The sequence below is a fragment of the Diadema setosum genome, chromosome 18 (assembly GCF_964275005.1).
Source record: "Diadema setosum chromosome 18, eeDiaSeto1, whole genome shotgun sequence".
NCBI lineage: Eukaryota > Metazoa > Echinodermata > Echinoidea > Diadematoida > Diadematidae > Diadema > Diadema setosum.
The window spans coordinates 11,558,768-11,571,044 of record NC_092702.1 but is presented as its reverse complement, the minus strand read 5'-3'; the positions used below and the strand labels follow the sequence as shown (position 1 = coordinate 11,571,044).

The following is a 12,277-nucleotide window of genomic DNA, read 5'->3' as shown; positions in this document are numbered from 1 at the left end:
TTGATTAGTCACTTTATCGTTAAGAAAAGAAAAATGATTTTTTTTTTTTTCTGAAACAAATAATGGAAATGCCTGGTTACCTTGCAAATCATATTGTCTCTGGTTGAAGCATCTTATGAGCATGTGTGTATGTGTGTGTTGTAATCATTGTGAGTACAGTTCTATTGCGTGCACATTACTTTTATAAGTACATGTGTATAAAACTGTGCTTAGTATACTGGAGCAGGCCATGTTAAATAATACATCTTTCATTTATCCTCGATTCATACCTACATAAAACTGAAAGAGGTTGTCCTGATCTATAAGATGACACATTGTTCAAGTTGGCCTGTGGTTAGGGGTAGGCCTGTCCAAGCAGTATCATGAGTATGATGGTACTCACTTAGCCTAAGATGCTGCACCCCTGCCATCATCAGCCAGCAGGGGGTTTGCAACAAATAATTTTTGTCTTTGTATAGTTTGTTATCAATCTGTAAAGATGCTTTTAAAAAGACAATTTTGAAAACTTTATGAAAAATCATTGTCTTTGCATAAAGATAAATTGTATTCAACTTTTGTTTAAATTATTGGTCTTTGGCAGGTTCTTGAAGATGAGAAATTGGCTGAAAATGCCCAGCATTTGGGAGAGATTGTACGATCTGAGCTAAGCCAATTAGACAAGAGCATCATTGCTGGAGTCAGAGGAAAAGGACTGCTCAATGCCATCATAATCAAGGAGACAAAAGGCAAGTTAAGCTTACTGTAAATGTAGCATAGTGGTAGGTCTAAGCAACTATGAAGTGATATGTTGAGAAAATTTGGGACTTTTTCCATGAGTTGCATGATTTGTGGACTCATGAGATGTAGACTTAATTAAGCAGGGTGTACTAGATTAGTAATACTAGTCAATGTACCCGTGGAGTGTCAGAAATCCTCCATGGGGATTCCCCCAGAAATGGTCAAGGTCACTGGGTCAACAGACGTCAAATATCTGTTTTGCGCTACTCCTTGGTCCGATCTTGGAAAAACTTGCTGGAAGCATAAGTAGGCATACACCAAAGAGATTTTGAGGAGAAAAATCTCTTTGGCGTACACCTGGGAATCCCCATATAAGTAGGCCTACATAGCGCCCTCTATCTGGTGTCTGATAATATTTCTGGGGGAATCCCCATATAAGTAGGCCTACATAGCGCCCTCTATCGAGTGTCTGAAGTTATTTGACCTTTGACCCCAGTGACCTTGACCTTTCCAAAAATGAACCCCCTCAACGGCAATTTCGCGGTCAACCTGCATCCACCCACTAAGTTTGATGGAGATCGGACCAAGGACCTGGGAGGAATAGAGGAACAAACAGACAGACAAACGTTGCTCAAATTATAGTATGATTCCAATTACAGAAAAAAAAAAACTTATGAAAATGGTAATTCAAAACTGCTTTTAAAATCGACATGAAAGGGTGATCAAGAAATCAGATATTTTTCTAAGATTTTTTTAACCATAATATGATTAAAGAGGTATATAGTGTGAAACATTGTTCAAAAGGCCCAGCACCGACAAAAGATTGTGATTCAGCGTGATTCCTGGTTTGCATTCTGAATATGAGCAGGATGTGCGCAGTGTACTCAGAACACCCGAACGGCGGAGAGAGTCGCTGCAATGTTGCGCAATGTGATGTAGAATGTACCTTGTGCTTTGTTATATCAAAGCTATCATTGATTTTGCAGTGTTGCTTTACATATTAATATGACTAGTCTATATTAAAATGCCTTGCATTGCCAATAATAAGACTTGACCTGGGTTATTATGCTCTAAAGTGCAGATTTTGGAAATCCTTCCCCCTGCTTGGTCACTTCGACGCCCCCTCACTGGTCATATCTCCCCCAATCATGAACATGAACCGACACCCTTGACTACCAGTGGTGGATCAAGGGGGGGGGGGGGCCACCGGGCGCACCCCCCCTTTAATTTCCAAAGCGAAAAAATATAGCTACAAACAGCAGTTTTTGGACTGTAAAATATCAAAATTTTCAAGCTCGCTCACATTTAATTGTTATGCAATTCTCCTGATGTTGCTGCCAGTAATTTGTTGTTTCACACCGTCATTCCACAATCAATGTAAGGAAAACTGTTGACATGTAACAAACATCGCGCCGACAAGAAAGATAGGAGTTTTGGCACCTGGAACTTATATTTTTCAGAAAGATATTTATTGGGTAAAAATGATAACATCTATGTATTCAAGACACATGAAAAGAGCATGTTCCTTCAGGCGCTGGCTCGCTTCGCTTGCTCGCACACAGTAATAAGTGAAGTAAATGATGTTTCTGGATATATGGAATGACTTTAGAGGGTATTGTTATAAGGTATTCCAATAAATTATCAGCAATGCCAGCAGTTATAGCCTGCAATAAGAGATTGGAGCTACACATCCTGGGTTATCAGAAAGATAACTTTCTCTTACATTGTGTGTATTCTAGAGCACTCGCTCGCGCATATAATCTAATTTCGTAGTGAAGAACATGATCATAATTAATAATTGATTTTTTTTTTTATCTGTCTGTCTGTTCAAAATATGTGTTCAGAAATTCACCAAACTTGGCATGAATTATACATGCAGTACAAGTAGTCTATTAATAGATCGAAATGCATCTTGTTGATGCAGTGCACTGGCCACTAGTGCACTACACAGAGCATTGTTGTCTTTGTGAGTGACATGTATTCATATTCTAACACAGTTCGATGTTATCCCATTCAGCGGGGCCTTCTTCATACAGCTGTATTTGAATTGATCATAATGGCACAGAATAAACCGAAGAGAGTTTGAGCTCCAGATTACACTGACAAAGAAATAAATGTTATATGGAGTAGATTTATAAAGCACAATGCTACATTATCAGCTGAACATAGCAATGATGCTACACAGAGGGTTAAAGACACTCGGAGGGTATATGGACATATTTCAGCCGCGGGTGGCGCCACGTAAACTCGCTTCCGAAGTTACTACGAAGCGAAGTGTGTGTGTGCGCAAGACATCCCTGTTGCAATGTATCGCGCTATAATATCTCGATTCCTCGCTTGAGCGCTGAGCTCAGCTGAGATGTGTATGTACTGTACATGTGAATTGCATGCATGGTATACGGTAGCGATCGCAATATCGCCTGCCGTAGTTATAGCACCTGAGCTGCCTTTACATATGGTACACGTACATACGTACACGCACCTTGTTAGTGTAGCCTCCTCTCATCATCATCGCACAGCGTCGATCATCGTCACTTGTCGACTATACTCGTCAGATCAGATCAGACTAGAGTACAGCTACAGACCACAATCAGTTGACAATAGATACATGTGTGCAGGGAAATGTGAGGATGGCCATCATGGACGATGACACATCGTCATGGGTTGCGGACATGACCGCTGAGCTGTCTATTTTAAACATGGACGATTGGGTCGGAGACCCTGTATCGTGTACTTGCTCAGGCATTTGTAAATACAAATCGGGGAAGCGGCTGTGCTTGCCCGTACCCGTGCAGAGCCAACGGCCACAGTTACAATGCACAGTGTACCTGTGGCCGTGGTAAAAGGGGGCCGTGCACCAACCAACACACCGTTTCATCGTCTTCTGTAAATAGATCTATATCTAATCAACACCAGAATCAAATCACAATAACATTGGCAATAACTCTATCTGCTAATTAGTAATTTGTCTTGATAAATATCAAATTGAAATGTTTGCTTACTTGTTTTAGTTTTCAGAATCAGATTCAGTGAACAGAAACTGTCAGAAACTAACAGAGAACTGTAAGGCTGTAAATAAGTGTAACTATGAGTGTTAGCAAATTGTTTATACTATAAGAATTGCATTTTGCATTTTCAAGATAGTTAACAATACACATGTATGCAAGGATTCCCATCGAACATGGGCATCACAGATTTTTGAGTTGCCATCTTTAAATGGGATGCTAGTCTTTGATAAAGTGAAAGACAATCGATTTTTATTTTCTTACAACTTCAACTTCGAGTAGGGCCTAGATTCTAGATCTATCATCTAGAGTTCTAGATCTAGACTACATGTGTGATGTAGCTTGAGATAGATCTATTCCAATTATTCAAAATTTATTTGCAAATCCTAAATTGTATTCTTGGGGAATTCGCGTAATATGATTTGAAACTACCCTTGCCCAACCAGACGCTGTGCAAAGCACAGCATCTAACCTTATTTATAACAGCGACTGGGATGTGTAGAGAAATCTCCTACCTAGTTCAAACTACTCAAGTAAAATTAAAAAGTCAGTGTCTAGATAAACGTTAGATCTAACCATTACGAGTAAATTTATGACTTTTTTTTATAGATCTAACGTTAGACCCAAGACAGTATTACAGTTTGTAGATTACTAAGCTCTACCTCAGACAGAGTCGAGTCTAACCGTGTTAGACTATATTAGTCTTTGAGAATAGGCAGTACAAGTAGAAATTTATAATTTTATGGGAGTTAGAGAGGCGCTGTAACGTTAGAGGTCCTACATACACTTCAATCATTCATGTACTTACAAATCATCTGGATCTGGATTCCTTGAAGTTGTTGACTTGGCCTAGGGTTGCTTGATTGGCGTAAGCCGTGGCATTGGACGTGCAGGCAGCTGGGTCGACGTCTCAGGCTGAGTTACAATTCCACCGTGCATGCTGGAACACAAATTTGCACATTCTAAATTCCTGCAAAACTGTTCATGCAACTCCAGCTAGTGGAAAGCAAATTTTTCATCGGCACGCTGACGCTGAAGCTTCCCCTTCTGGCCTCTAGTATTACTTGTCCTAGTAGTAGTAAGCATGCTAAGAACATGGCTCTCTGCATTCTCCATTCGTCGATAGCATCATACAAGTAAATACGTTTGCAGTCTTTCGAGTTGGACAGCTGTTTGATCTCCATTGTGAAGTTTCATTACTAAACCAATGGCTAAGCCGAACTGAACTGAACTGAAGCAGTACTCTTTATTGCAAACAGTACACGCACACCACACACATTGATATTGACATACCGATGACTTTATGTCGACTTTGTATGTTACGATCCGGCCGAACGTATCACAGCTGACATGGGATATGCAGCAGACAATATTGCACAGTGATCAAAACAACAAAACAACCTGCCATATGCATTGCAACTTGATATAACAAGCTTAGAGTTTTAATATTTCTTCATTAAACCATATTTATAAAAGGATATTTCCAGAAATTGTAAAATATTATTGCTTAGATTGCTGAAATTGGCACCACAGTGCAAATAAACAGAGACTGGAGCCAGGTACGTACATACACACACAGCTCTCTCAGTTGTCATGACCGGAGCCCGTAGGAGAGATTTTCATGCACATGGCTGTTGTACAGTTTTGTGCGTGCACCCATTCAGCCACATTCGGTAGGTATTCGGGCATCCATGTTGAAATTAGGGTGGACGGCTCGCACGGCTCTTGTAGTCTAGCTGGGTGTTCTCTGGTGCGTTGCGTAGCGTCGTGTTCAGCATTCGGTACGTACAAGGGGTACGGTAACGGGAGGAGCAGCGTGTCATGCTTTTCTACTGAGCTGCAAATCGCCTGCGACGACTGAGTGTCTTTAAAGACCCAATTTATGAAAGTAAAAGACTAGAAGTGAATGCTGTAGGCAGGGCTCCACACTAACTTTTATTTTTGATTGGGCCACCAAAAATAAAAGTTAGTTTTATCATTAATTTTTATTTTTTGGTTGCCCGAAAGTAAAATCTGGTGGCCCAAAAAAAAAAATCAAGAAAAACATAAGAAAAACTAAATCGGTCCAACTAAACATAGAAAAATAATGGTTCAACAAACTTTTAGGGGCCAATGTTAAGTTTTTACGGCGCATTTCGATTATGGCCTATAACTTTTGCTCGGTAGGACTGATTGCCACCAAACTTTGGTGGTAGATGTCTCTTGGGGAGTTGAAGATCACCACAAGGTCAAAGGTCACAAACGGGTTAGCAAACTTTCAGGGGCCAATGTTAAGTTTGACTGTGTTTATACCTAACATAGTATTTTTTCTCTTTTTTTTCCGATCATGTTTTTTCTAACAATCAAATTGTATGTACCCCATTTTTTGTCAACCTTATGAAATTTTTACAATTATTGAAATGTACTGTTCCATGTTCTCAAAAGCAATGTTTCTCAAGGTTGCATTTGCAAACATTTATTTTAGTTATTTAGGTTAGTGAGGAGATGCTTGTCAAGTTTTAGTACTGCTGGAGTGCAACAAAATCAAAAAGTCCATGAACTTAAATTGAAAAATACTGTACTCACAATATTTGGTTGTACTCTCAATAACTTTCTATAGCTTTGAGCTTTGACCATTTTTTTTCCCAGCTTCTCAAGATCTCAATGACATTCCCCTGCTTGGAAGCCTTTCCAAAATTCCAAGCCATTGCGATATGCAGGACGAGACATCATCATTTCCCTTGTTTTTCATTCTTTCCCATAAGATGTTTAAAAATGTATATTTAACCTGTTGAGGACAAGTCCCGAGTGTACTCAGGCAGGGGTCTGCGGGAAATGCATGTTGTAGGGAAATGCATGTTGTAGCAAAATTAGCCCGTCCTCAAGGGGTTAAACAGAAGTACTCAAGAATAAGAGTTTCTGACAGATCTTCTATAGCTTTCATTGACTTTGTACATTGTAAATCATGCATATTTGCTGAATAGATTTTGGTGAAATACTTACGCATGGACAACAAGTGTGAACCATCCTTTCTGTTTACCAATCAATTGTGACCAAATAATCCTTCAGGAAATTATTTCATTATAAGCAAATTTAAAATCAGTGCTTTCAACTTGTCAAATTCATTTTAATATTTTTTTTTCTTTAAGGTTGAAATTGTGGTTTCAAAAAGTCTAGACTCAACTTTAAAACAAATTTTCTTGAAAAATAGATTTCCTCTCTGTGTGCCAAGATAAGAAGGTTCAAGCTAAAAGCAATATTGGTGAAAAGATACAAATTCATGTTTTGGTATTAAACAGGGACAGTGATGACAAGTCAATAAGGCAAAAAAAAAAAAAAAATTGTTGCATCTTGTTAGAGTACGTGTCCGTGTTGGAAACAGATGACGTACTGATCAAGGAAGGCTTATGCGAGGCGCTAGATCTCTCCCTCGTACATCCAATATCCCCAGAGCCGTTTCCACTTCCGGGTTTGTGCGATCGCGATCGCAATCAACAAGATATTTGATATCGATAGCAAAAAAAATAATAAAAAAACATGGGGTCGGCGGAATTTTTAGGGTCGGGCGGGTTACGCCAATGCAACAATTTTTTTTTTTTTTTTGCCTAATTATGGTGATTTTATTTCTGTTTGAACTGCCCTCTTCCTGCTGAATCTTACAAAATTTCAAACTAGGTATTATTCTCCATGATTTCTCCAGAATTTTTGTTATGCCTGAAGGGTTTGATGTCAATTCTCCAGGTCAGTTGCAAGATCAGTAAACTTCATCAAAATGTTAAGGAAGGACCACACTTCTGATAGAATTTTAATGATTGTGTGAGAAGGCAAATGTGTTTAAGGTTATTATGTGCTTTAATTTTCACCTACCTATAATATTATTTTTGTGTCGAATGTTTCAGATGCCATAGTATGATTTGTAGTGTACATTGAACATCATTTTGTTTTATATTCCTCTCAGCTTTTGATGCCTGGAAAGTATGTCTTCGTCTGCGTGACAATGGATTACTAGCTAAGCCCACCCATGGTGATATCATCCGCCTGGCCCCACCCCTCACTTTAACTGAAGAGCAACTGTACGAATGCTTGGATATCATCAAGAAAACCATCAATTCCTTTGTGTAAAAGGGTATCATTATGTTATATTGCTGTCAGTTGACAAGTTACACATGAGGCTGTTAGGCAGTATGTTTCATTATAATTCAGTGAATTTCCTGTCTGTCAGTGGAATGACATCATTCATTAGAAGTTTTGAGCACATCCTTGCTTTATTGCACAATTCATTGCAAATATTTTTACATTCTTATATTCTCCTTCTTTGCCTTCTTTGTGTCTTACTTTGGAGCTTTTCTTCTTTAGATTTTTTTGCATTAAGAAACTACAATGGATGTTCAAATGATGAATACAATTCAGCATATACACCGGAAAATTATCGATTTCCAGCACTCCTTAACATTCAATCTATGACATTGTTTGACTTTTCCGTTTATGAGACCTTATACCAGGGTCAAAATGTGAGCAAAAACAGAGGAGAATATATAGGGATATAATGTGAATTTTGCCGATCAGCTATTAATGTAATAAGGAAACTAAGAAGACATGTCAAGGAAAGCTGCAAATTACTGAACTTCTGACTACATGATGACTGGGCCAAGGGTAATGCATATCATACAGCACGTAGTCTTTTACCTGCCCATTTTTGTCTGTTGAATGTATTTGTATTTTGGAAGTTTGTGGGGGTTTTTTTTCATTTTGTTTTTGGATTTGGAATTGTTTGTTTTTTAGCTCACGTGAGCCAAAGGCTCAAGTGAGCCAAAGGCTCAAGTGAGCCAAAGGCTCAAGTGAGCTATTGCGATCATTCTTCGTCCATCGTCTGTCGTCCGTAAACTTTTTACATTTTCATCTTCTTCTTTGAAAACCCCGAGACTGATTTTCACCAAATTTGGCAGGTAGCATCCCTATGGGGATAGGATCATAATTTGTTAAAATGGGCACCATGCCCCACTCAGGGGGCCCCAAGGGGGGGGGGGGCCCAAACCTCCCAGAATTAAGGAATCTTTAAAAAATCTTTTCTCTGTAGAACCAGAAGTGATAGAGCTGAGTTAATAGGGAGTTTTCGATTGGGTGAACGGGAAGGACGTGCCGCCGAGCGCAACAGTACGTCAAGGCGTCACGTCTGTGCGTTGACCCACTTGCTAAAACACATTTCGATTTATTCGGGCGCGGCGTCACGTCTCCTCAACCTGTGCCTTGCGTGCATATACATGTACTAGTATGCGGAATTTGCGACTCATTTCTGTACTTGTAATATTTATTTTGTCTTTGACTAGATGCGTATCCTGTGAGGAATTATGTGGATTTTAAAACATGATGCATGGTAAGACTACTAGGCAAATGCACTGCTGCACTAGCTAGGCCAAAAGCACCAAAATCTGTTTGCGTAAAGCATTATGTGTAAATGCATGTGTGGGACTACGGTAGGCAGTTGCAAAGTGCGTAACAGTGAAAACGGACAAATAAAGTAGGTACCAGAGGCTGTAGTTTGTATGTCAGCGCTGCTGCTGTGGCGTATCAAGATCATAAGCTTTCATGTAATTAGAATATGAATATTCTCTCGAAAGAAAAAGGAAAACTGGTGAACTGAGCACGGATATCCCGAGAGTCATCGTGCTCTTTCTCACGATACCCGAGAGGAGTGTGACGTCATAGCAAGGTGGGTTGAGCGCGGCGCAACCGATTTGGGTGGACGGTGATAACCAGGGTTAACGCGTTCGAAATTTGTGCGATGAGCCGAGGGTCGACACTCGCGCATGCGCAGTACGTAAAAACTACGTCATAACAGGGTGATGCCTGGCTCAACGTGCAAATCGAAAAGTCCTTATTACTATGAGTTAGTACGATGATGACTGTAGTTTCAAGTTTGTTCATGGCGGAATCATGGGTGCCCCATTTGGGACCTAGAGGAGAGGGGTGGGGAGAGGTCCTTATGGGGCCTAAATTGTACATTTTCATCTTCTTATCAAGAACCCCATGACCGATTTTCACCAAACTTTGCAGGTAGCATCCCTTCGGGAATAATATCTCAATTTGTTCAAATTTGAACTGTGTCCCACCTGGAGGGCCCCAAAGGGGCCCAAAACTCCCCAAATTAGGGAATCTTTAAAAATCTTCTCTAGAATCAGATGTGATAGAGCTAACTGAATACTATGAGTTAGTACATTGATGACTGTAATTTCACATTTGTTGATAGCAGATTCAGGGGCGCCCTCCCCCCCCCCCCCCTTGGGGGGTGGGGAGGTCCGAATTGGGGCCTAAATTTTTATTTCTTCTTCTTGAAAACCTCACGATTGATTTTCACCAAACTTGGCAGATAGCATCCCGAGGGGGTTAGGATCTCAATTTGTTAAAATGGGCACTATGCCCCACCCAGGGGGCCCCCTGGGGCCACCATTCCCCAAAATTAAGGAATCTTTAAAAAAATCTTCTCTAGAACCAGAAGTGATAGAGCTAAAATTGATACTATGAGTAGGGGAAGGGGGGAGGGGTCCAAATTTGGGCCCTAATTGTATATTTTCATCTTCTACTTGAGAAAGCCTGGTCAAATTTTAGTAGAGCTGTTTTTAATTAGATTAGTGATTGCGTGAAAGATGAGCTAGCGATACTCAGGTGAGCACAAGACCCCCCGGGTCTCTTGTTTACTTATCTATTGGTACGCAAAGATCTCGATTGGTTAATTTTATGAAGAAGAGTTGAATTGATAAATTGTAACTGAAGTGTGGACAGTTTGGCAGTGATGTCAAGGAGACAATATCAATTGGGTTTTTTGACTGTTACCACTGCATAGTAGATGATGCATAGGGCATAACAAGACTACTCGGGATAAAAACATGCAAATTCTCCATTCACATTTTTGGAATACAAATTTACTGCTCAGGACTTTGTGGTCCATGAAACTGTCAGAGGTAAAGTAATAAAGTACACTTGTATGTGCTGTTCGGTTGATAAGAACATAGTTTTACCACAAGCAAAATATCAAATATAGTTAAACAATGACCAAATTCTTTTGCATATTTAGCTTAAATGATTCTTAGCCACAAGCTACAAAAAAAAAAAGTGTTGATCACTTGATCATCAACATCTACTCAAGCATTTACCACCCATATGGTGAAAATATGGTGAGTCCCCATCTCCATGTGCAGTCCATACTCTCCCTTTTTTGGCATCTGTACATTTAGTGTGTGTGTGTGTGTGTGTGTGTGTGTGGACTTTTGTGGGACAGAGTGATAAAGAGGGATGAATATAAGAAAGATGTTATTATATAAATATAAGAAAAGTGTTGAAGTGCACCATGTACAATAGGTCACTCAAATTGTATAACAAAAACATGTTCAAGTAAGCATTGCAGCCCAGGCCCCTGGGAACTAAGGATGCTGCAGCACCACTGAATTTTACGAGTAGGGTTTGTGATACAGCCCTGTTAAATATTTAAGTTTGGGGTGCACAAGCAGTGCAGCAATTATGATTTCTGTTGGAAAGGCACCCCAACTTTTTGTGTTATTATACTATGATATAGTTCGGTAGATGACCATGAATTTGACGATCATGCATCATGTCAATTATGTAGTCTCTGAAAATATCTATCATTTTGCTGAAAATGTGCATGGCAGTTACCCCATACTTCCCCTTCTCTTTTAAAATCTGATATTACTTTTTTTCATGTAATGTGATCAGTAAATGAGCAAATCTTGCAACAATTCAGTAATTTTGGCTGTATTTTTGTTTATTTCATGTGTGTACAAATTATATATATATATTTTTTTTTTTTTAATCTAGTGTGAGGATTCACATGGCATTATATATTTCTAATATATCTTACCTTTTGCTTATCACATAACCAATGCTGTATTCTCCCTTACAGCTGACCTTTGGCTCAAATATATAAAGGATAGAAGGTGGGAGGCAAATAAAAATAACCCCAAACTTAAAAAAAAAAAAACGACTGTATACAAGGCTAGCATGCCCCTAGCCTGACCAGACCGCTGTGCAAAGCACAGCAGTCTGACATCTACTAGTGTTTTACGTTGTATACGACTGTCGCTTTTGACAGCAAAGTCACATTAAAATGTCTTTTATTTTGTTTGAATTTACCAATAAGATGATTTTTACCTCTCACCTACATCGTATTTTGCTGATGAGTTGATTGTTGAGTTGAATTTGGTGTTTTGTTGGTATCCAGACCCGATTGTTGAATTTTTCGGAGTAGACTGTGCGATGATATCTTTTTCTTCGAGCTTCACAAAATCAACGAACTACCACGCATGTACAACCGGAAGTACCTTGGTAGCATTTTACGTACGCCCGTGCGTTTTGTGTGTTAGGTAAAGCTTGTCGTCTGCTACGTACACGTATTTTCGCGCGTGCTGCTCTCATGATTTGACATTACATGGGTCACTTCCGCTCCGACAAGGTCATGAACTTTTCCGACTCGCTACGTTGTAGTATACGAGAGTGATTGCCATTCAAATAACACACAGAAGATGAGGATTGAAGCAATACGGACGCTGTACAGACCTGATTTT

At 39.5% G+C, this 12,277-nt stretch overlaps 1 protein-coding gene across 3 annotated transcripts in view; it reads left to right on the top strand.

The window, feature by feature from the left end:
• LOC140242105 (ornithine aminotransferase, mitochondrial-like) overlaps nucleotides 1-11,460 on the top strand; it is a 104,968-nt gene extending 93,508 nt beyond the window's left edge. For 2 of the 3 annotated variants that reach the window (XM_072321867.1, XM_072321866.1), the window contains exons 8-9: nucleotides 581-725; nucleotides 7,660-11,460. In XM_072321867.1, the coding sequence (XP_072177968.1) occupies nucleotides 581-725; nucleotides 7,660-7,823 (309 nt within the window). In that variant the 3' untranslated portion in view covers nucleotides 7,824-11,460. The remainder of the gene's footprint in view (nucleotides 1-580; nucleotides 726-7,659) is intronic. The other variant, XR_011902122.1, reaches the window with a different exon arrangement.
• Nucleotides 11,461-12,277: the final 817 nt, after the last annotated feature.